General features: G+C 39.1%; 1 protein-coding gene across 1 annotated transcript; it reads left to right on the forward strand.

Moving 5' to 3' along the window:
- The first annotated feature begins 20,414 nt into the window (after positions 1-20,414).
- Positions 20,415-21,997, forward strand: LOC132300989 (uclacyanin-3-like). Its single transcript, XM_059798289.1, has 2 exons — positions 20,415-20,568; positions 21,591-21,997. Exons 1-2 carry the CDS (start codon positions 20,415-20,417, stop codon positions 21,995-21,997), a joined length of 561 nt encoding a protein of 186 aa, XP_059654272.1.
- Positions 21,998-26,884: the final 4,887 nt, after the last annotated feature.

Raw genomic sequence — 26,884 nt, forward strand, 5'->3', positions numbered from 1 at the left:
CGTTAGGTGGCATGAACCCTTTTGATATGTTTCATCTTAAGGTGATAAAATTGTAAAATGGTAGGTCGATGTATGCTTATTTCCTACGAGTAGCTTTATGTTACTCACCCCTATGATACCGGGGCATATTTCAGGTACAGGACACAAGACTTGAAGATTTCATTGCTTTGAATCGTTTGGTAGCTTTATGTATCCAACTTGTATTCTTTGATTCTACGTATGTAAAGTGTACATAAGTACACTCCTTTTAATGCATTTTACATGTATGACATGAGGCCAAGGGCCATTAACTTGAAAGGTCACAAGTATGTTTCCTCTAAAACACAAGTATTGCCATTGTAGCTTATTGGTGAGAAATGGAGGCTTTGTATGCTAAAACTTGTTCATGGAATATAAAGAGGCTTTAGGCCATGTTGGTACATCTATTTTATCATATTGCATGCACTTGCATACTCACTTTGGCAAACAACACCATCCTTGATGAAACAAAAACTCTAAGTAGCATTTTTAGGGAGTTTTACCCTATTCTGTTCCAGGGGCATTTTGGGTATTTCACAATGCATTTTTTTCATTTTTCCTCAGGATTCACTTTGAAAACTCAATTTTGAGGGGGTTTCTTCTTTATGTTTTTCCAGAAAATGTCATCTTGGCCCTCAAAAATCCATATTTGTCCGAAAAATCCTTGCCACCAGGTTTTACAGATTTTTAGTGCAAATGTACTTGGTACTATTCATCGACTTTTTTTTGAAAAGTGTGACGACCGATCCGAAACTTCTGGGGGTCTTGTGGGTGTATTTTAAGATTGCATTTTCAATTAGGCAATTTAAAAACCTCCCGAAGCCCTATTTCCTTTTCTTGGGCAGCAGCTCGGAGAAATTTTTACCCCCTTGACCAGATTTTCTTGGGGACATTCTGGGCATTTTACAATGCATTTTTTTTGTTTCCGTTCGCGATTGGGGTAGGAAACTCGATTTTAGGGGGGTTTCTTCTTTGAGTTTTTCCAAAAAAGTCCGTTTAGATGCCCGTTTTTACTTTCAGTTACAGCAGTAGTGGGTTGTCCTCGTCGGGCCGTCACGACATCATTTTTGTTTTTGACCTTTCTCCTTCGTCCGGACTCCGAATAATGAAATTCTTGAGTCCATTATGTTTAATTTTTCATTGTCTTCCCAACGGTGTGCTTGATAGCACTTGAATCCACTTTAGTAAAATGACCATTTTGCCCCTAGGTTCCTTTTTGTCCGTTTTGAAATAACACTTCCGCATTTGTTTTCCTTTGGGTTCCATGACCTCATTGAGGGTCAAATTTGTGTCTTAGAGACGCATTGTATCTCTAGAGACCGTTGTTTCACCTTTCGCTTTCGAATTTCGGATCCGTTATCGGGTCATCTTTTGGTCATCACTGACGCACCGGGTTTACAAAACTTAGGCCGTCACATCAAGATCCCTCTTAAAACTTCCCAATCCACTAGAGCTTCTTCTTAATGGTGGATAGCAAACCTTCACATGAAACAAGCCTTTGCTTCCCTTTCTTGCTAGGAGAACACATTTCTCCTAGGCTTCTTTTGAGTCACACCAACCCTTACAAGTTTGTAGAAAGATTGTAGTTGAAGTACAAGATTAAGTCTCTCTCAAGATGGATTTACAATTTTTAAGCTCACGACTAGAGTAAGTAAATGAATGAAATAAAGCTCAAATCTCTAGAATGGAATGAGTGATCAAATGTAATACCCCTAATTTCAAAAGGATAATCCTGGTATTTGATTTATTGTTTAAAGTGAATTTTTATTTATTTAATTGATTATTTGGTGGATTATCTAAATTACTTGAATTAATTGATTTAATTGTCTTATTTAATTGTTAATTATTTTAAATTGCTTGATTAATTGAGTTTAGAATAAATTACGTAAGTGATGTACTTGTTTTAATTTTATTGTTTATATTAGGGTTTTGTTTTGTTTTATTAAATCGTGTCTGGGATTAAGTCGACTTAGGGTTGGTTTAGAGTTGGATTTAAGGTTTCAAATAAAGTCTATAAATACATAAGTATACGTCTGCCAAGGGTTTTGTTAACCCTATTCACGTAACAGAGGGGAAGAGATACAGTGAGGTATTGAGAGACACAAAGGAAGATAAAGAGAGGAGGTCTAGGTTTTGTTCTAAACCAAGGTTGGACCAAGAAGGAGGAAGGAGAGGTGTTTATAGGTTGAACCAAGGCACTGGAGGAGCAGACTTGCAGTTTAGGACACAAACATATCATACAGAGACGGTGAATTAGAATTTCAAAATTTGTAATTCAAAGGCAAGTTATGTTCTTCTCTTTCCCTTTAATCTGTGTTCTATGCATGCCTAGCTAGACTCCAGGGGTTTAACTAACGATAAAACGAAGTAATCATGCATGCTTAAACAGACTAAAATTGAGAGTTTTATGGTTATATATACTTATGCGTGATTTCATTATTTTCTTAGATCTTTATGTATGATTGGTGGTTTAACTTGAATCTTTGCCTATTAAAACACTTAAAATAATTTAGTATGGACATATGGGACATAGGTTGAAGCTTAGAGGCCTTAGCAATGAAGGTTTAGGGTTTGCAGAGGCTGAACGGATGAAGAAGAAGACCCCGTACTAACTTAGCCGCCTAAGTTAGCAATTTAACCCCCTAAGTTAGCAACTAAGGCCCCTAAGTTAGCAATTGAGGCCCCTAAGTTAGCAATTCAGCCCCTTAAGTTAGCAACTAAGGCAGCTCAGTTGTGACTTAGCTTACTTAGTTGGGATTTTTGGTTTTAAACGCCCAGTTTGGGTTTTTGTGCAATGTTTGGACTACACAGAGTGTTAGCACTTCGTTTAAATTTTCTTAAATGATGTATATCATTGTTTTAGACCTGTAAGAATATAGGTAAACAATGATTCATAAATGGATTAAGGTATGGACAGTGTACAGTTAGGAGAAGATCCTACATGTTGAACTTTGAATGTTAATCAGCTTACACTTTGGAACTTGGAGGATTGTTTATAAGTGATTTAATTTTAATTAATCATATTTGGATAGGATTGTAAGTAACATGGATTACTTGAACTTAACCATGCTTGTGTTGGATCAAATTAATATTCACTTTGTTATTCAACTGCATTAGTGTATGGATATTTTAGAGGATGTAAACGCTTATACTTGTTTTAGCTGTATACATTATTGGAATTGGATTTTAGGCTCTATAATGACTGCCAAATATTGTTGGATATGTGTTAATTTATATTGATGCATGTTATGAAGGATGGTTGTTGGATATATATAGTGTCGTTTTATTAACTATGCTATCTGGAGGATTGTATGCACCGATATGGGACGGTAGCATATTAGGGACGAATTAGTTAAAAATACTAAGTCCTACCTATTTGGAAATAAGTTGGATTAACAATAAAAGTTAAGTCCTACTTATGTATGTGTATATGCACCGGTATGGGACGGTGGCATATTAAGGACGGCTTAGTTCAAAACACTAAGACCTACCTATTCTAGGGCCGGATTAGTTCAAATACTAAGTCCTACCTAATCTGGATTGAGGTATGGATTAACCATAAAGGTTAAGTCCATCTCATACTTGTGTCATATCAATTGAGAATTGAATGACCTACTATGGTTTCAGGATGGATTTGTTATACATATATCAGACCACTACACAAATGCATGGTATTTTGTATTAGGAGGAGTACGGACTTTATATATATATTATATGGTGCCGTGGTATGAGCTTGAATCTTATGATCATGGTTAGGGCGCGAATATTGCCTAAGATGGATAACTGGACATAGGTGTTGTTCCCTGGTAGATCTAGGCACTCATGCCCACCTTAGGGTGCGTATTTGCATGTTGCCTTCTATTCAGGCTGAGACAGACCTACTAAACTAGCGAGCGTCCTATAGTGTGTACTATATACATATATGGACTACTCTAGCTATTGTTGAGTCTTCCTAAGATGTATCTGCGTATCGGATTACTGTTGGATTGTAGTAGATCAGGACTTGCATGTGGGCCTGACCCACTCCTTTATTTTTCAGGTGTTCGTCAGTTCCAAGGTTAGAGCTTGGACGTGCAGAGCAGATACAGATAGTCATTCCTCCGACTACATAAGACTACTCTATATGTTTAGCTTTAGTTTTTATTTCAGTTGTTTTAGTTTCAGTTTCAATTTGGGCTTTTATTAGGGGTCCACTGGATGGATTCCCGAGTTGTATGAATTGTAGGTTTTGGGAAGTTTGGTTTTAATGATTAATGATTGAGGTTTTTTTTATTTAGTATTCGTTTAGCGTTATTATTTATTTCTTTAATTCATTATTTTTGTCTTCTGTGTTCGGTTTTAACATATTAATTGTTTGATATCCCTCAGGTTTGGGCCTGGGCCTGATCAACCCATGTCTCGGATTTGAGGGGTATCACATCAAATGATTGTCTTGAATGTTCCAGAATGAAACACTTGATTAATCTTCAAATTGCTCTCAATGGATGTATATTGTAACACAAGCTGCAGCTCCTATTTATAGGGAGAAGAAGTCAATATAGTTGTTGGAAGTCAATATAGCTGTTGGAGATGAGGTGTCAATAATCCAAGTTCGCAGGTAGCCGTTTGATTTGAAATTGACTATGTATCAGTCGGCTGATGGAGCATCATCGGTCGGTTGAAAGCCTTTCGTCAGCCGGCTGATCCCCAATCGTCAGTCGGCTGAAACGGTTGTTTAAAGTTACAGCTCTCGGGACTTCATGAAACCTTTATGTCGGTCGGCTGATGGATAACCTTCGGTCGGCTGATACATATATAATTTTGTGAAAACCCTTATCGGTCGGCTGAACCTTCATGTTCAGTCGGCCGAAACTCCTTGAATGTGATCCTTCATTTTCCTTCTCTGTTTCTAGGCTTTCAAATAGATTTTGCCATTTAACCCATGATCCTAGAATGTGTGAGCTTCATGACTTTCATATATTATTTTATTTTATCATTTGAATCTATGGTACTACCCCATTTGAATTTGCCAATCTTAATTATTTTTCTTCTCCGTGTTTCACCTTTGAAGTTTAGAAGAGAATGACTTGTTTTCTTTTGTCTTTGGAGTGCATAGAATATTTAGCTTGGCTTTGCCTTTCCTTGTTTTCCACTTCACTTTTGAACTTCGAATGACTAACCTGTTAAATGTTCTCAATGCAAAGGTTAGTTCTTAAAACACAATTAATGTTTTGTGATCGTCAAAATTAGTCTTGGGGTTAACACGTATGTATGAATAGGTAGGATTTAGCATTTTGATCTAATTCATCCCTAATATGCCACCGTCCCATACCGGTGCATATAATGCATATGATCCATAAATGATGCACATAATAAAATCCACATAAAATCCACATAATCAATATAGTTTATAAAAACAGAATTTAACCAGTTCATCAACTAAAATCCAAAATAACATCCCTGTAATTGCTAAAACATTATTTAATAGTTCAGTAATTAGAATCCAAAGCATTTAATCCATGTAATTGCAGACAGAGTTTTAATATCTCAGCAATTAAAATCCAAAGTAAGTATAAAAGAAGTCTAATAATTAAATGAAACCATTATGTATTCAAAACAAGTTTTATAAATCAAACTACAGCCCGTTAAATTGCTAAACACACTTTAATTAAATCCCCTCTATCCGTTATATCCGTTAACAGCATGCAACTTGTTTCACGCTTTCATACTATTTAATCCAATTGCATAAAAACATCAATTCTGCAGTTTGGGTTCTAATACAGCATAATATAAGGTTTAGAGTCCATGCTACAGTCCATTAGATTATTAAAACAAAATTTAACAATCTAATCCTTCCTATCTGTTAACCGTATACAAAATTGTTTAATCTTCGATACTGTTCAAATTATTCGCATACAACTAAAGATTATGCATCAAAGGGTTTTAATACACCCTGAATTAATATATATTACCCTCATTAATATTCCAACACAGTTCCAGAAACCCAACTCGTCCAAACAGTGCCCAAAACCACTCCAGAACGCACCAAAACAACAGAGCCTACTCACAAGAAAACAGAGCAGGCTCACACCACCTCAGAGTCAGCTCCGTAGACCTTGGAGCCGACTCTGTGAAGAGGGGAGCCGGCTCCAAACCTCCTGGAGCCAACCCCATTTCCCTGGAGCCGGCTCTCTCCCTCTCTGAGAGCACTGCACTTCTTCGTTTCGTCTGTTTCGTCCCCGGCCATTTCCAGCCATTATGTTCTTCATAAAAGTGATCTTAACAGTCTATATTTCATCCAGTATCATCCCCATCATTTATTTAGAATGGTTTACATTAAAAATGATAATGAAAACAGTTACCGATTTCTTAGTCTGTAAAATCAAACGGTAAATCACAAACTTACAAGAACAATTCCAGATAAAACTAAACACATAAAGATGATCAATTTAGCATATACTAAGCATGCAAGATTCAATTAATGTCCGATTAAAGTCTTAGAGATCATCTAGATATGCACAGAACACAGGTCAAAGGGAGAGAGACAGAATAAAACTTGCCTGTGTGGTTTTGAATCAAAATGAGATACCCCTCGGATTCGAGACACGGGTTGATCAGGCCCAGGCCCAAACCCGAGGGAATATCAAACAATTAATATTTTATAATGAACACGGAATACAATGTAAATTAAGAAATGAAATTAAAGCTGGAAGGAACTAAAAATAGAATCCGCAAAATATTATAATTATTAAAATCCATCAAACCCAAACTCCAAAACTCCATCAGTTTACAACTTGGGAATCCATCTCTAGTGGACCCCTATTAAACATCCAAACGGAAGATAGAACAACTGTAATAAACGTCCAAAAATAAAACAATAGAGAGAGCCCTACATCGTCGGAAGAGTGAATAGAGACCTCTGCATTAGCATGAACACGTCTAAACCTGGAACTGTCGTGTACCTGAAAAATAGAAGTGGGTTAGGCCCACGCGCAAGTTCTATACTACTACAATCCAATCAGAGGCCCGATACGCATGTACATCCTAAACAATTCAACAATATCTAATAGTCCGTAAATATATATATATAGTCACACTAAAGGACTCTCACTGGACTACAGGCCGGTCTCAACCTGAATAGAGGTAACATGCTAAAACGCACACGAAGTGGGCATATGTACCTATACCTAAACAGGGTATACCTCCAACCATCGTAGCCAGCTACACATCCTGATGCATATACGCTCCCTAGCCATCGGTCCTGAGGCTCAAGCTCATACCGAGGCACCATAACAGTACATATATAAAATCCATCCAAAATCCCTGGTATTGCCGCTCAACAAGTAGTTGCCATGACAATACAAATCCACGGGACTTAACTTTTAGTTAATCCCATCCTTATTCCAAGTAGGTGGGTAATGGTATTGTTTTAAAAACCAAACCCATCCTTAGTATGCCACCGTCCCACACCGGTACCTACTTTCCAATCCTCCAGTAGTCAATAATACCAATAAATCAAGTATATATCAACTAAATTCCAACATTCAATGTTAGCAGTGATAAAATAAGCATTGATAAACAGGGTCACAACAACAACATATACATGCCCAATTTAAGTTGTTCCCTTTAGTCTGATATAAAGACAGAATTAATTAAAACTTCTATTTAACACCTTACAAATGACATACAGATATGTAAGGTATGTATCACAAAATCCTAACCTCCACAGTTGATACTAACTGTGATAATGTAAGCATCAAAACAATATTCACAGTATGTATGTAGACATGCTCAAATTATAGTGTTCCACAAAACCGATCTAGTGTTAAACTCAAATCCTCCTAGTATTTAAGTTCCAACAGTTGCTATTACAGAAGTTAAGATAGCTATCATCTAGACCCATCCTTCCAATAATTTATACTAGCAGTGGTAAGGAAAAACGTGAACCACAGAACCACAATGCATCCACAAACATGCTTAGTTTAGGTTGAATAAGCATACAACACTACTGTAACTACCAGTTTCATAGCAAAACAGATATCATTTTAGTTTGGTTTAATCTTCATTAATCCTGAAATCATTTAAGAGTGCAAAGAGTATGAAGCTTAAGGGAAAGAGTAAGGATAGAATCTTGCCTCAGAAACTTTTGTTCAAAGTTTCAACGTCGTCTTCTTAAAAATCCCGGCGAGTTCCAAAACCTGGTTACTATTCACGGGTACGAAACACTATTCCTAAACTCAAAATCTGATCTGCACCGTTCAGATTGTGCGACACTGAGTCATGAACCAATCCTCCAAATTTCAGCTCGATCAGACCACGGACGAAGCGGGATCGAATATTTGATGAAATCTGGGCAGAATGGAAAAAACTTGTGCGACCCAGTTACTGTTCACGAGTACGAATTACTATTCCCGAGGTCAAACTCTGATCTTCACAGTTCAGATTATGCATCACTGAGTCGTGAACCTCTCCTCCAAAATTCAGCTCGATCGGACCACGGACGAACCGGGATCGGATGTTTGATGAAATCTGGGCAGAATGGAAAAAAACCTGTGCGACCCAGTTACTGTTCACGAGTACGAATCACTGTTCCCGAGGTCAAACTCTGATCTCCACCATTCAGATTGTGCGTCACTGAGTCCTGAACCTCTCCTCCAAAATTTAGCTCGATCGGACCACGGACGAAGCAGGATCGGAGCTTTGATCAAACCTTGGCAGAATGTGAAAAACTGCGTTTTTCCTTCTCCACTTCCACAAAACGTGTGCTTTGTTTAAAAAAACCCTACACAGACGTCTACCTTATACTTATAGAGTTTTCCTAGACCCTAGGTTCATTTAAGTCCAACTCATAATCCTAACCGGCCCATCCAATTAACGTAGAAACCTTCGACGGCTATAATATAAAACCCTAATTTATACTGTAATTAAAACCCTAGTTAGATGTATTAACCTAATTACCCTATTCACCATTAAATACTTAACAAATACTCTAATTGAACAAAATAATAATTAGTAAACCCAATTAAACCAAATAAGACATACATAAAATAAGACACACATAAAATAATTAAACCAATTACACTTAAACCATTAATGCCAATTAAATAATTAAAACACTAACACGTAATTCCAATCAAATAACTAAAAAATAAATATCATTTAAATAAATTAAATCACCACAAAAGAAATAAATTAAATCACCACAAAAGAAAATAATTAAGCACCTAATAAAAAAAAATAATGACACATAATCAAATAAAATGCACTTAAATAATAAATTAAATACCATTAAATACCAGGAATATCCTTTTTAAAATTAGGGGTATTACATTCTTCCCCCCTAACAAAAGGAATTCCGTCTTCGGAATTCACTCTTACCTTCTTCCAATATTTCAGGAAACCATGAGCGAATGACATCCTCTCGTTCCCAAGTGGACTCAGACTCATTGTGATGACTCCACTGAACACGAACCAAAGGAATAACCTTATTACGAAGAATCTGATCTCGTCGGTCGACAATACGACACGGTGGCTCTAAATAAGTTGCATCCGGCTGCAACGCAATCTCCCCAACATCGAAATGCTGATACCGATCCTCATCTCGAAGAAATTTCCGCAACATAGAAACATGAAACACGTTGTGGACGCGATCCAAAGTATCCGGAAGTGCCAACCGATAAGCAACAGCTCCAATGCGATCCGTAATCATGAATGGACCAACAAATCGCGGTGACAACTTCCCTTTCTTCCCAAAGCGCATAACACCCTTCATAAGAGACACTTTGAGTAAAACCTGATCCCCAACCTGAAACTCCAAAGCCCGAGTACGACGATCAGCATAGCTCTTCTGCCTACTTTAGGCAGTACGCATGCGATCTCGAATAAGAGCAATCTTTTCAGAGGTATCCTTGATGAACTCAGGACCTAGGAATCGATTCTCTCCAACCTCCATCCAACAAACAGGTGACCGACACGGTCGACCGTACAATGCCTCAAATGGTGCCATACCAATAGTCTTCTGGAAACTATTGTTATAAGCAAACTCCACAAGTGGCAAATATTCCTCCCAGTGGCCCTTGAAATCCAGAACACACGACCGAAGCATATCTTCCATAATCTAATTCACCCTCTCAGTCTGTCCGTCAGTCTGAGGATGATAAGCAGTACTAAGGTGTAACTCCATACCTAAAGCCTGCTGAAAACTCTTCCAAAATCCAGATACAAAGCTCGAATCCCTGTCCAATATAATAGACAATGGAATGCCATGTAGCTTCACAATCTCTGAAATGTAAAGCCTCGCCAACTGCTCCGAAGTGTAGTCAGTGCAAATAGGCAAGAAATGAGCTGACTTGGTCAACCTATCCATAATGACCCATATGGAATTATGCCCCTTGAAAGAATTTGGCAACCCTTCCACAAAATCCATAGATATGCTCTCCCATTTCCACTCCGAAATTGGTAGTGGCTGCAGAGCTCCTGGCAGCCTCTGATGATCAATCTTAACCATCTGACAAGTACTACATTGAGAAACAAAAAGAGCAATATCCCTCTTCATACCTACCTACCAAAACTACCGCTTCATATCTTGATACATCTTATCGCCTCCTGGATGAACAGAGAACTCAGAGTGATGAGTCTCAGTCATCACATCCTTCCTCAAATTATCAGCAGAAGGTACCTCTAACCGTCCCTTGTACCTTAAACCTCCATCAGCCCCAACATAGTAGAATGGAACCTCTCCAGAAGCTATCTCTGCGACCTTGTCGACACACTGCTGATCGGTGAGTTGTGCTTGTAAAACCTTGCGAATGATGAAAGGTGTAACCACCATGCAAGCCATAAAAGCATCCGATAACTCATCCACACTCTTTAAAGCATTCCACTCAGTAGTGAATAGAGCAGAAAGATTACCAACAGGTCGGCGACTGAGTGCATCCGCCACTACATTCCCTTTCCCTGTATGGTACTGTATAGAAAAATGATAGTCTTTTACAAACTCCAACCACCTGCGCTGTCTCATATTTAGCTCCCGCTGAGTGAACAAGTACTGCAGACTCTTGTGATCACTGAATAATCTGAATGACTCACCCAACAGATAATGCCTCCAAATACGCAAGGCAAAGACCACTGCTGCCAACTCCAAATCATGTGTTGGATAATTAAGCTCATGAGGCTCAAGTTTCCGAGATCTATAAGAAATCGGTCACTCCTCCTGCATCAATACACATCCAAGACCCTGCAATGAAGCATCCGTGTAAACAAGATACTCTATCCCGCTCTGCGGAGTAGCCAGAACCGGTGCAGAAGTCAGCTTCCTTTTCAGCTCATCAAAAGCTCGCTGACAGTGTTCATCCCACACGAACTGTACACCCTTCTTGGTCAGATGAGTGAGTGGTCCTGCTATCTTGGAGAACCCCTGGATGAATCTCTTGTAATATCCTGCCAGACCGAGAAAACTCCGAATCTCAGTAGGTGATGTAGGCTGTCCCCACTCAACCACCGCTGAAACCTTGGCCGGATCCACTACTATCCCCTTTTCTGACACCACATGACCCAGAAATTTCACCTCCCGCTGCCAAAATTCACACTTCTCAAACTTGGCATATAACTGGTGCTCACGAAGCGTCTGCAAGATTATGCGAAGATGTCTAGCATGATCGTCCTCCGACCGAGAATAGATCAAGATGTCATCAATAAAGACAATAACAAACTGATCCAAATAAGCCCGGAAGACTCTATTCATTAAGTCCATGAATACTGCAGGTGCATTAGTCGTCCTAAATGGCATAACTCGAAACTCATAAGAACCATATCGCGTGAGAAATGCTGTCTTAGGAACATTCCGCTCCCTGACCCTCAGCTGATGATACCCAGAACGCAGATCAATCTTGGAGAAATATGTGGCTCCTCTTAATTGATCAAACAAGTCATCAATCCTGGGCAAAGGATACTTGTTACGAATTGTAACCTTGTTCAACTCCCTGTAATCTATACACGGACGAAGCGAACCATCCTTCTTCTTTACAAACAGAACCGGTGCTCCCCGAGGTGATGTACTCCTACGAATAAAACCCTGGCTGAGTAACTGCTGAATCTGATCCATCAGCTCTCTCATCTCTACCGGTGCCATCCTATAGGGTGCCCTAGTAATAGGCGCAATGCCTGGAGCTAAGTCTATCACAAAATCGATCTCGCGACTAGGTAGCAACCCTGGAATCTCCTGAAATACATCCGGGAAATCCTGTACAATCGGTATGTTATCTAATGACACAGTAATCCCCTCCTCATTTTCCTCCTCCACATGGAACAAATAGGTGCTACCGCCCCCTTTAGAACGTGGCATAGCTACTACATACATATCCTGACCAGGTATGGTAAAAATAATAGATCTATCAAAATAAACAATTTGGGCATGGTAGTGAGACAACCAATCCATCCCAAGTATCACATCATAAGTGTGCATGTCCAGGACCAATAGATTGGCTAGAAATCTGAGTCTGCCAATATCTAGTGTCACAGGCCCATCACTCTCATGTATAATAGCTGTATCACCCAATGGTGTAAAAATACCCTGAGGTCTAGGTCATACCCTCGTCCTCATCCCAGACAAAGCAACAAAAGTCCTAGCTACAAATGAGTGTGTAGCACCCGTATCAAATAAAACACGTCCATGCAAACCATGAATAAGAAACTTACCCTTAATAGTCTGAGCCTGAACATCCTGTGGCATGAGGTTATACACTCTGCCATAGTGCAACTGCTGTGGTGTCTGTCCCTGAGTCTGCGACGGTGCCGGTAAAGCTAGATGTGTCTGTCCCTGAATCAGTGGAACCTGTGGAGCTGGTAGAGGCACTGGCGCCCTCTGTCCCTGCTGCACATACTGCCTCTGTCCCTGTCCTTGTCCTGCTTTAGGACACTGTCTGGTGGTATGACCATACTCTCCACAAGTGTAACAACTACCCTGGAAAGTACCAAATGGCCTCCTCTGTCGGTCAGCCTGTGGCTGACCCTGTCCTGCCTGTGGTCCCCCATTCTGTTGCCTCTAAATAGGTGCCCCATTCCGGTGAGCATCTGAACCACCTTTGTGCTTCTTCCAAGGCTGTTGTCCTTAGAACTTGCCTTTGTCATTCTGCCGGTGACCATTGTCATTCCCCTTTTCAGCTGACTGATTAGTAGAGTCTTTATCTCCCCGCTTCTCACCACGAGCCTGTCTGATGTCCACAGTCAATTGATACTGTTGTAGAGCGGCGTCTACCACCTGAGCATAGGTAGTATAGGCTGGAGTACCTGTAATAGCTCTCTTGATAGACCACATCAGTCCCTTGACAAAACTGTTGCGTTGCTTCTCCTCTGTATCCACCTCCTCCGGTGCAAAGAAAGACAAGCGTGTGAACTGCTGCTCATACTCCGCCACTGTCATGTTTCCCTGCTGCAGACTTAGAAACTCGGTCTTCATAGCTGCCCTGACTGCATAGGGAAAATATTTCTCATCAAAGCAAGCACTGAACTCATCATAAGACAATGTCATCCTCTCCTCTGAGGTGGTAACTGACTCCCACCACTGTAGTGCATCCCCAACTAGCTTGAAAGTAGCAAGCGTCTGCTTCTGAACCTCCGTGCACTGAACCAAACGAAGATGACGCTCAATGTCCTGTTTCCACTGGTGAGCTGCTCTCGCATCGGTTGAGCCTGAGAACACAGGTGGACTCCCCTTTGTGAAAGAGCTCCTAGCCTTTCCCCAAGAATCCGTCTGAACCACTGGTGCTGGTACAGGTGGCGGCTGTACCTGAGGCTGATTCCGAAGTGCAGCTGTTACCCCAACCTCTATAGCCCGAGCAACGAGGTCATTGAGGTGAGGAGGAATCTCCGGATCTCTGACCTGGTCCAGAGTCTGTTGAACATTCTCTTGTTCCTCCTGAAACTGATCTATGTCATCTTGAAACCCAAGCATTTGCTACTTTTCCTCCATTTGCTGACACCGTAGGAGATATTGTTGCCTACGTGCCGTTCTCCTTTCCTTCCTAGTTCCTTGCATGTTCTGTCCATTTCTAGCGTTAACCATCTGTTAACACGAAAAGACAGACGTCAGTACCCTTTCTATACGAACCATAAGGAATACAATGAATCCTAACTTAAGCTTTATTCAAGAAAAAACGCTACGCGGAAGACTTAATACGAAAACATCCTAGAGACACTTGAACCTGGAATGCTCTAATACCAACTAAGATACCCCTCGGATCCGAGACACGGGTTGATCAGGCCCAGGCCCAAACCCGAGGGAATATCAAACAATTAATATTTTATAATGAACACGGAATACAATGTAAATTAAGAAATGAAATTAAAGTTGGAAGGAACTAAAAATAGAATCCGCAAAATATTATAATTAGTAAAATCCATCAAACCCAAACTCCAAAACTCCATCAATTTACAACTTGGGAATCCATCTCTAGTGGACCCCTATTAAACATCCAAACGGAAGATAGAACAACTGTAATAAACGTCCAGAAATAAAACTATAGAGAGAGCCCTACATCGTCGGAAGAGTGAATAGAGACCTCTGCTTAGCACGAACACGCCTAAACCTGGAACTGTCGTGTACCTGAAAAATAGAAGTGGGTCAGGCCCACGCGCAAGTTCTATACTACTACAATCCAAACAGAGGCCCGATACGCATGTACATCCTAAATAATTCAACAATAGCTAATAGTCCGTAAATATATATATATATATAGTCACACTAAAGGACTCTCACTGGACTACAGGCCGGTCTCAACCTGAATAGAGGTAACATGCTAAAACACACACGAAGTGGGCATATGTACCTATACCTAAACAGGGTACACCTCCAACCATCGTAGCCAGCTACACATCCCGATGCATATACGCTCCCTAGCCATCGGTCCTGAGGCTCAAGCTCATACCGAGGCACCATAACAGTACAAATATAAAATCCATCCAAAATCCCTGGTATTGCCGCTCAACAAGTAGTTGCCATGACAATACAAATCCACAGGACTTAACTTTTAGTTAATCCCATCCTTATTCCAAGTAGGTGGGTAATGGTATTGTTTTAAAAACCAAACCCATCCTTAGTATGCCACCGTCCCATACCGGTGCCTACTTTCCAATCCTCCAGTAGTCAATAATACCAATAAATCAAGTATATATCAACTAAATTCCAACATCCAACATTCAATGTTAGCAGTGATAAAATAAGCATCGATAAACAAGGTCACAACAACAACATATACATGCCCAATTTAAGTTGTTCCCTTTAGTCTGATATAAAGACATAATTAATTAAAACTTCCATTTAACACCTTACAAATGACATACAGATATGTAGGGTATGTATCACAAAATCCTAACCTCCACAGTTGATACTAACTGTAATAATGTAAGCATCAAAACAATATTCACAGTATGTATGTAGACATGCTCAAATTATAGTGTTCCACAAAACCGATCTAGTGTTAAACTCAAATCCTCCTAGTATTTAAGTTCCAACAGTTGCTATTACAGAAGTTAAGATAGCTATCATCTAGACCCATCCTTCTAATAATTTATACTAGCAGTGGTAAGGAAAAACGTGAACCACAGAACCACAATGCATCCACAAACATGCTTAGTCTAGGTTGAACAAGCATACAACACTACTGTAACTATCAGTTTCATAGCAAAACAGATATCATTTTAGTTTGGTTTAATCTTCATTAATCCTGAAATCATTTAAGAGTGCAAAGAGTATGAAGCCTAAGGGAAAGAGTAAGGATAGAATCTTGCCTCAGAAACTTTTGTTCAAAGTTTCAACGTCGTCTTCTTAAAAATCCCGGCGAGTCCCAAAACCCGGTTACTATTCACGGGTACGAAACACTATTCCCGAACTCATAATCTGATCTTCACCGTTCAGATTGTGCGACACTGAGTCATGAACCTATCTCCAAATTTCAGCTCGATCGGACCACGGACGAAGCAGGATCGGATGTTTGATGAAATCTGGGCATAATGAAAAAAACCTGTGCAACCCAGTTACTGTTCACAAGTACGAATCACTGTTTCCGAGGTCAAACTCTGATCTCCACCGTTCAGATTGTGCGTCACTGAGTCATGAACCTCTCCTCCAAAATTCAGCTCGATCGGACCATGGACAAAGCGGGATCGGATGTTTGATGAAATCTGGGCAGAATAGAAAAAAACCTGTGCGACCCAGTTACTGTTCACGAGTACGAATTATTGTTCCCGAGGTCAAACTCTGATCTCCACCGTTCAGATTGTGCGTCACTGAGTTATGAACCTCTCCTCCAAAATTAAGCTCCATCGGACCACGGACGAAGCGGGATCTAATGTTTGATAAAATCTGGGCGGAATGGAAAAAAACATGTGCGACCCAGTTACTGTTCACGAGTACGAATCACTGTTCCCGAGGTCAAACTCTGATCTCCACTGTTCAGATTGTGCGTCACTGAGTCGTGAACCTCTCCTCCAAAATTCAGCTCGATCGGACCACGGACAAAGCGGGATCGGAGCTTTGATCAAACCTTGGCAAAATGTGAAAAACTGCGTTTTTCCTTCTCCACTTCCACAAAACGTGTGCTTTGTTTAAAAAAAACCCTACACAGACGTCTACCTTATACTTATAGAGTTTTCCTAAACCCTAGGTTCATTTAAGTCCAACTCACAATCCTAATCGGCCCATCCAATTAACGTAGAAACCTACGACGGCTATAATATAAAACCCTAATTTATACTGTAATTAAAACCCTAGTTAGATGTATTTACCTAATTACCCTATTCACCATTAAATACTTAACAAATAATCTAATTGAACAAAATAATAATTAGTAAACCCAATTAAACCAAATAAGACATACATAAAATAAGACACACATAGAATAATTAAACCAATTACACTTAAACCATTAATGCCAATTAAATAATTAAAACACTAACACGTAATTCCAATCAAATTACTAAAAAATAAATATCATTTAAATAAATTAAATCACCACAAAAGAAATAAATTAAATCACCACAAAAGAAAACAATTAAGCACCTAATAAAAAAAATAATGACACATAATCAAATAAAATGCACTTAAATAATAAATTAAATACCATTAAATACCAGGAATATCCTTTTTAAAATTAGGGGTATTACACAAAATCTCGTCGCCATCTTCCTAAGTTTTTCCGGCCATCATGACTGCCGTCAAGGACTCCTCTGCTTTGGTTTTAACCATTGAACAGCCCTCAACCTTCGTCCTTGGTCCAGCCTAATCCTTTGGCCCAAACCTTAATCCCCTTCTCTCAGTTTCTCTCTTAAAACTCACTGTATTCTCCCGTCCCTCTCTTTACTGCTATTAGGGTTTTCCAACCTTAGTGCAGACCATCATATGTATATATATAGGTTTATAAAACCCCAACTCCACTTTAAAGAGAAGACGGAAAAGAGAATAGAAAAGAAACTCTAATATAAATTAAATATATGTATACAAGTCAGCAACCTTAAGCCCCGTGATATTATAAATATAAATAAAACCCTAGAATTATTTTATACATTAAATGATGACTAAAATCACAAATTCAATTATTAATAATTAATAATAATTAAATTAATTCACATATACACATATACCCATATATACATGTATATACATCCATGAGTATAACCAATTCCATCCTAAATAAAAGTAAACACTTAACTTTAAACCATTAATTTTAAACATTAACTCCATTCATTAATACATTAACGTAATAACACTTTCAATTAAACACATAAAGCCAGTTAAACACATAAAATAATTTAAACAATTAATTCAACATCCACATAAGCATATAATTTAATTAACATAATAACACAAAGAAATCAATCAACACATAACTACGTAATCACCTAAATTTTAATAAAATAAAATAATTAAATTCCAATTATATCCTTTTTAGAATTAGGGGTATTACAGATGCTGTTTTTCAGGATTCTAGGGAACCATTCTACAGGCGGTAGCTTTTTCTCCATTCCTGGCTTCTACTGTTACTCTAGATGAAGCTATTTGTCTCCGTAAAACGGTTCTGTGGGCTTTATTGTTTTCGTATGGCCAGATCTGGTTTGAATGTAACTCATTGGTGGTGGTCCAGGCAGTGAATGGAGTGACTTGTGGACTGTTGACATTCATTCTGTTGCGTTTGATATTCAAGTGGCGCTAAGGCGATTTTCCTTTTATTCATTTAGTCATGACTTTAGACATGATAATGGAGTCGTTCATGCTCTTGCCCAGCTTTCATGCCAGCATATTCATGATGATATTGCTCTGGGTCACATTCCAGGAGATATTCTTGATTTGGCAACAAAGGGTTGTCTATTTTAATTTTGCTGCTGTTGTATGTTTGCGAGGGTAAAAAAAAAAACAAAAAAAAAAAAGACTCGATGCATGATAAATTATATCATATAGAAGTATAAAAATATATCATTTTAGGGACAGGCTTTGAACGGAATCTTATGCTTTTTATTCAGTGTTCACCGAGTACATAGCAAATGCAACACATGCACTAAAAATTTATTATTGTTTTTATAAGCGATGTGAATTGCTACAGAAATAATGTAATTAACACAAGAGAAAATTGAGGTTCATAATTAAATATAAAAAAGGGTATTTGGGTTCATCATTTTGTCCCGTAAAATAAAAGGTAAAATATTTCTTTAAAAATATGATATTTTAGTTGTATATAAGGAGTAAGTGTTTTAAAGGTTGTAGATTTTAGTAAATTCAACTTTATATCTACACACTTATACCAACTAACATACCTGACAATGGAATATGTAGAAGGGTGTTTTCTTTAATAAACATAATAAGCTTTGACGTAGCACTAAAATTTTATTATTATTTATAGGTTTGCGTAATCAAGTAAGATTCCCCCAATTGGCAAAATTGTTGACCTCGAATTGGCCAACCAAAATTGTTTATTTATTTTTTTTTATCATTTAAGTAGCATTTTTTTTATTTGACATCCAAACTGTCTAGAGAAGAATTTGATACAAAATTCAAGCTTTAACGACCCTATATACCAACCCCAAATTGATTCGTAGTCAAAACGTGACAATCATTTATCAATATTAATATGACCCAACACAACCTCCCCAAGATCATGCTAACCTAATCTCTGCATGATGATGTTTCTTATCAAAATGTTAGGTAGCAATTACATTTAAATAAACCATATAAAATGAAACATTTGATGAAAGTAAGATCTGTATTATCTCTGTGTTTGTGTGTGTGTATTATTATGTGTGTGTGTGTCAATTATGTAATTATGTCTTGCTATCAGCTTGGCTTGCATTGAATTGAAACAACTTGGCTTCGCATGCTTCCTTCTCTTTATTTATTTATTTATTTATTTTAACGTATAAATTGGTACTTACTGGAAGATTTTTCACCTATTGATTTTACTAAAGTCAATAATGCTCTACAAGGGGAATAACTCTATGGTAATTATTAAGGAAGGTGTCCGTCATAAGTACTCACTTGATGTTTCAGTCTAATTAAAATTTATATTAATTTTTTTCCCTTAATAATATCCTTATTAAAATTTTTGAGTCTACATTTGTTTAGTTGGAAAGTTTTGACTAGATGAAATTATTCAGTCATGACTTAAATCACATAAAGCGAGAGAAAAATCGAATTCGAGAGCGAGAAAGCGAAAGAGACAAAATTAAGTTACAAACAGTGAGAATTGAAGCGAGATCTTCCGCGGAGTGTGAGAGTATCACACGTTGGAAAAGATTGTATGACTTAGGTCATAACTCTTTTAATAATTTCTCAAGTATGAGCTAGGGTTTAACTAATGCCAAAGAAAGGAAAAACTACTTTGACTAATCTCAAGGGATAGCCTAATGTCAAAGAGTCTCACCTCACATACTCGAGTTAGGAGTTCCAATTTTCTTAGAGTCATTTCCTTGTAATTTTTTAGGTAATTGCCCGATGCATGTGGGACGACGGGACTGCATGTATCTAGTGATGAATTATGAGATACTTTAGGAGACCTGACATCACTATTATTTTATATATAATTATTATATATATATATATATATATAATTAGCTCTTAGTACCCTCGGTGAGCCATATCAATAGTGGAGCCTAAAGTCCCAGAGCTAAAACCATATGAGAGACAGAACCAAAAAGTCCTAGTGCATTAGGTAGACATGGGATAGTTGGCACTAAACTATTATAGTATTAATTCAAGACAGAAGCAGGTAACATTAGACAAATATGGGTGTTACCAGCAACCACATTTTAAAACATGTATACTAAGAAATTTTCTCAACTCTGGCTGTATATATAGCTTAGTACGAGACTATGTGCCACATTTGTGCCTCCTCTCTCCATTTTTGAGCATAGAATTAAGAAAAGCCTTAGACATGGCCTTGGCAGCTGCTCTCCTCATTCTCCTGCTTGCCTCGCCGGCCGTTTATGCAGCAGACCATACCGTCGGGGACAGCAACGGCTGGTCCCAGAGCGTGGATTACACTACTTGGGCTAAGTCTCAAACATTTACCGTTGGAGATAACCTTGGTAAGTCACCTGAGTTCAACCCGAACTTAATTTGACTTTAACTATATATATATATATATATATATATATATATATATATATATATGCGTGCACACATATGTAAAATTATGGTCGAATTTTTTAGATTTCTTTCTCATAAATTTTTAGAGAAATTAGTTTCTCTGATTTATTATTTCTTTTTATATTTATATTATATTCAATTTTTTTAGTTATAGAAGTTATCTAATCAAATTTAATTAGAGACAAATACAACATCAATCTGAATTTTTCTGTTTGATTAATTTTCTTTAGCTTCATTACAATTTGGACTGAATCAAATAGATTAAACTGATTCCTCCAACAAGCTCAATTAGAACATTGCTAGATGTCGCAACACCTCAATGGGGTCCACCACTTATGACGGCCCCTACTAACGTTGTTGCAACAAAAACATTTTTCCATCCAATTACACCCACAATTTTATGGGAAAAACATCACAATTATCAAACGTTATTACAAAATAAATTTTGTACAGCAAGGAAGTCAACAAATGATTCTTTCAATGGTTGACAAATGTTGTCAAATTTTATTTTTTTTTATTTTTTTTAACCTCCTGTGTGTGTATATATATAATTGGAGATGCATATTACATACTCCTTTCGTTCCAGAATAGTTGAAATGTATTGGGATTCTAACTTTTTATGAAAGTGTACTTTAGTGAAGTTCTATTTTTAACCTTGTAAGGTGCTAAACAACTAAAACAAGTAAATGGAAAAGGGGTAGTTTGGGAATGTGATGAAAAAAAATACATCTATTTTTAGAAAGGGACATATATTTTGGGATATCCCAAAATGAAAAGATGAACATATATTTTAGGACGGAGGAGTACTATTTTTATATATGTGACACACGTTCATATGTAATTATGTATATATGTGAGATTAATATATATATATATATATATATATATATATATATATATAATTTATACATGTTCATGATACAGATTGACTAACCATAATTTTGATTTTCATAATGATCAGTGTTCAATTATGGTAGCACCCACAGTGTGGACGTAGTGAGTCAAAGTGACTACACAAATTGCAATCCTTCAAGCCCAATTAAATCCTACACCGGAGGCTCAACCACCATTAGCTTGACTACTGCCGGTCCAATGTACTTCATATGCCCAACACCTGGTCATTGTCAAGGGGGCATGAAATTAGCCATCACCGTAGGGGCCAGTAGCCCCAGCCCTGGTGGCACGCCACCCGCCACCTCATCACCGCCTTCCGGCTCATCCTCTCCGCCGCCCCCCACCTCCACCACAACCTCATCACCACCGCCGCCACCTTCGTCTAGCGGAGCCACCGGTGATTTTGGTAATTTGAATGTTTTGATGCTTGTGTTGGCGCTTGTTTTGGTGGGCCTCCATGCATGCATGGGCTAGGCAAGAGGCAGTGCTATATATTGTTCTTGTTTTACTCGAATTTTGTGGTTTGTGATTATGAGTTGTAGTTTTACATATCCTTTTTTTTTTTTTTTTTTTTTTTTTTATTATTAAATGTCTTCTTATTCTTCTTTCTATTTTTAAGTCCAACCAGAGTTGTGAATCCTGGTGTAATTTATTGCTATTTTCCTTTTCTTTTTTCTTGTAATTCTTACTATCCAAAATAATTAAAGAATTAATAAAAGTATATAGTACAATAAGAACTACTGAAATTGATGATTTAATAAGTTGGTAAACTCAAAAGATAGTTATTTAAATTATGTTTGGGGGCATTAAATCAGTAACTTAATTTTGAAATTGAAAAAAATTTATGTTATGTTTGGGTGCACCGAATTGGTGGTTTAAATTTGGTATAAGATGAAACTTACTTTAAATTTTGTACTCCATCCCAAATCTGAAGTGCATATTCAATGCCGCCAAACATAGCATTAGTACAAAATTTGAACTAAATTTTTTCCAATCTCAAATTTAAGGCACCAATTTAATAACAGAGTGGGTAAAGAACTATAAAGACTATCTTAATATAACAGCTTTGATGAGATCTCCATTAATATGTTCAGTCATTTGCTAGAGATTATCGAGAAAAAAGAAATTGCTAGTGTGTGTTTATTATTATTGTTTTTCATGATTATTTAAAATTTTAACTACAAATTCAAAACAAAACAAAAAAATCATGATTATGATGTTTCCAAACGCAACATAAATGTTTTCTCTAATTTCAAATCCAAAGAGTTGATTCGGTGCTTTCAATGCTATGTTTGGAAGCACCTAAACAACCTTTCGGATTTAGAATTAGATAAAATTTAATTTATTATAAATTTAAAGCACCAATTTGATATTTGCAAACGCAACATGAATGTTTTTTAATAAACATGTATAATGAATGATACATGTAGGGGTGGAGGGAAGGTGGGCCATGGCCCCTCAAAATTTTTCAATTTTTTTTAATACCTTCTAAAAAACATTAGAAGGTATTAAAAATATTCTAATGACTGAACATTTTGAAAATTCATTTGTATACTTCTTAAAACTTGTTATTTTGTAAACCAAACTCATAAAAATATTCAATTGGCCTCCCAAATTTTTTTCTAAAGAGTTATTTCTTGGCCTCCATTATAGTCAGTTTGGAAATAATTACAACTTTTATTCTTTTAAATTTCATAGAATTTTAATTAAACATTTTTAGCTTTATTTCGAAGTCCAAATCATCTCAAATAAAAGTATAATTCCATTATTTTGTTTGTTCCTATAACATATCATTAGCATATTGTCACGGGCTTAGAGTTTCAGCACCACTCTAGCTGCTCCCGTGCGGCACCAAGATATTGCTTTCACTCTCGCAAGTACTTGGTCAGCCTAACTCCCGTGCACACCTTAGCCAACACACTCCCCTCGTGCGCTTACTAGTGTTGTAGTTGCCCTCGCCCTCTCCTTACTTAGCTTGCACACTCACACACACTAAGGCACTTAAGTTGGCAAGGAAAGAACACTTCTATTATTTCAAAGAATGCTTTGTATAAGGCTAACACTCAAGCTCTCTACAAAGCTCTCAAGACTCACTCTAGGACTTGTTCCCTACAAAATGAAGTCCTACCTCTATTTACAGGCATCCCCATCCCTAATGGACGGCTAGGATGCATTCTAACCAACGGTAGAGATTGATTTTCTAGAATCTTCTCCCACCTTCTTCACACTTCCATACTTATCTACTAGTATCTACAACATTCTAGAATTCTCCATACTACTCCACACAACTCTGGAGAACTCTAGAACCTTCTACACATTTCTACACATATCTGGAATCTTCCACATAACTCTAGACTATTCCGGAAGACTCTAGAAACTCCCATGCCATGCAGCGTCCTCCTCAGCGTCTGCGTGTCGCTTGCGTGGCACAACCTCCATAGGCGGGGCGTGACATTCTCCCCCACCCATTTCCGTGACGCCCTCGTCACGGTTTCTTCAGCTAACCCAGCTTCTCGCAGGTCATCAGCACTTGCGCATATGTCCTTGGCCCAAGCGTACGAGCGCCCTTCGGGAGATGTGAGGTCCTCACGAGCTCCATCGTGTTAACTGCCACCTCTGGACTCTCCTTCTTGCCCACGAGCGGCACCATACATGCGGCCTTGCCTTCTTCACCTCCAAGTATCATCAATGCACCAAGGCATGGTAGTGGCGCGGCGTTGTTCCTGTCCATGAACTCCAGCCCCAGCACCATGTCATGGTCGTCCATCTCCGCAACTTGGAAGTCGGCCTTGCCCTTCTATCCTTGCATGCATAGCTCCACCTCTTTGCACACTCTACTCACGCGTGCCTCCTCGGAGTTGACGGCCTTGATCCATCCCTCCGTCTTGTGCATCTCCAAGCCAAGTCGTTGCGCCTCCTCTGGGGTAATGAAGTTGTGTGTGGCGCCCGTGTCCACCAACGCTTGCACGGCTTTGCCACCAACCTGCGCATCCACATAGCGCACCCCAGCTACTTTCTTCGCCTTACCCTTTTTCTTGGTGTCATGCGTCATGCTACTCAGCATCTGCATAGCCCCCATGCACCTGTCTTCGTCGCTGCCCGTATCGTCCACCTTGCCCTTGCCCTTATCTTTCACAAGGGCGCTCATGGTCTTCTTGTTGGGGCAGTGTCGCAATATGTGCAGCCCTTTGCACAAGTAGCACTTCGGCTCCCACTTGCCCTTATCGCGGCGCTCCCCTTTGCCACTAGCCTTAGACCTCTCTCCATGGTCCTTGCCCTTATCATGGCGTGGGCGTCTCTCCTCATCGCTGTGCTCATCATCACTTGACTTGGGCGAGCCCCTTTTCTTGAAGCGACGGTCTCCCCCACCTTTGTCGTGGTCCCTCCTGGGAGACGTGGCCCTCTTGTCATCGCGCCTAAAGTCTTCAAGGCGCTCCGCTATAGCCATTGCGGATGCCAAGTCTCTAGGCTCCCTCCTTCTCAGCTCTGTGGCTACCCAAGACTGCAACACATCAATGAACAAGCACACGCGTTGCCGCTCTGGCATCTCTGGGATCTCCAGCATCAAGTTGGAGTACTCCTTCACATACTCCCTTATGCTGCCCTTCTGCTTCAGGCGCCTTAGGTTGATCATGGCGAGGTCTTCAATGCACTCAGGGTAGAACTGCCTCTTGAGCTGCCTCTTGAACTCCTCCCATGTATCAACTGCTCTTGCGTCCCTACCGGTGAAGCGCTGCCTCCACCATAAAGCGGCAGTGTCCGTGAGGTACATAGTGCCTGTCTGCACCTTCTCCTCATCATCCTCAATCTCCATGCACTTGAAGTACCGCTCCATGTGCCAGAAGAAGTTGTCAATCTGGCGCGCATTCCTTGCCCCATCGTACTCCTTGGGCTCCGGCGCCTTCTTCTTCCTTGGCTTCACCACGACCTCGCGCGCCTGGGAGAACTCCTTCTTACACTCGGCAATCTCCATGCGCAAGTCGTCTACCTGATCATACAAGTCCCTTTCCTTCTCTCGCGCCTTGTTGGCAATGCCGTCAATCAGCTCGTAGAGTTCCGCCATCTTTCTCTCGAGCCTGTTAAACTTGGTCTCCGTGTAGACCAAGTGTGTGGCAAGCTTCTCCTCCAAGCTCTGCTCTAAGATGTGGACTTGGTGGTCTCCTCCGCTAGCCATGTCTACTCCAACAAAGCTCCCTTGACGAACCTGGCTCTGATACCAACTGTCACAGGCTTAGAGTTTCAGCACCACTCTAGCTGCTCCCGTGCGGCACCAAGACGTTGCTTTCACTCTCGCAAGTACTTGGTCAGCCTAACTCCTGTGCACCCCTTAGCCAACACACTCCCCTCGTGCGCTTACTAGTGTTGCAGTTGCCCTCGCCCTCTCCTTACTTGGCTTGCACACTCACACACACTAAGGCACTTAAGTTGGTAAGGAAAAAACACTTCTATTACTTCAAAGAATGCTTTGTACAAGGCTAACACTCAAGCTCTCTACAAAGCTCTCAAGACTCACTCCAGGACTTGTTCCCTACAAAATGAAGTCCTACCTCTATTTATAGGCATCCCCATCCCTAATGGACGGCTAGGATGCATTCTAACCAACGGTAGAGATTGATTATCTAGAATCTTCTCCCACCTTCTTCACACTTCCATACTTATCTACTAGTATCTACAACATTCTAGAATTCTCCATACTACTCCACACAAGTCTGGAGAACTCTAGAACCTTCTACACATATCTAGAATCTTCCACATAACTCTAGACTATTTCGGAAGACTCTAGAAACTCCCATGCCATGCAGCGTCCTCCTCAGCGTCTGCGTGTCGCTTGCGTGGTACAACCTCCATAGGCGGGGCGTGACAATATGCACACTTGCATATATTACACATGTATGATATCGTTTATATATTATATTTACTAGCACCAAACCTTCATCAGTGGAGTCATTCCACCGCCATTCTGCAACAACTACTACTGCATGGTCCACCACAACCAATGCAGTAAAGCACTAATTATAAAGAATACAAATAAATCATTATCACCGTTACCTTTGTTCCATACAAATAGGTCAGCATGAAGACAATTTATAAAAACCGAAACTAATTAAGAAAAACCAAACCTAGGCAGAAAACAGGTGAATAACGTACCAAACTCAGACATAGTGACCATTGCAAGATCAATGACAAAAGAAACCCTAAAAAAGGCAAATGAGACCATAATTACTTCACCAGTAATTTCAAATTTCAGACCTCAAACCCAAGTTCACACACATCTTACCATATGAGCACCTACAAATGTGAAAAACAGTTCATTAATGACTATAAATTAAACCTCAGCATAAAAAAGATGAATAAATCATC

The sequence above is a fragment of the Cornus florida genome, unplaced genomic scaffold, assembly GCF_030987335.1.
Source record: "Cornus florida cultivar Cherokee Brave unplaced genomic scaffold, ASM3098733v1 CherokeeBrave_3.0.0_Hap2_Chr03, whole genome shotgun sequence".
NCBI classification, from domain to species: Eukaryota; Viridiplantae; Streptophyta; class Magnoliopsida; order Cornales; family Cornaceae; genus Cornus; species Cornus florida.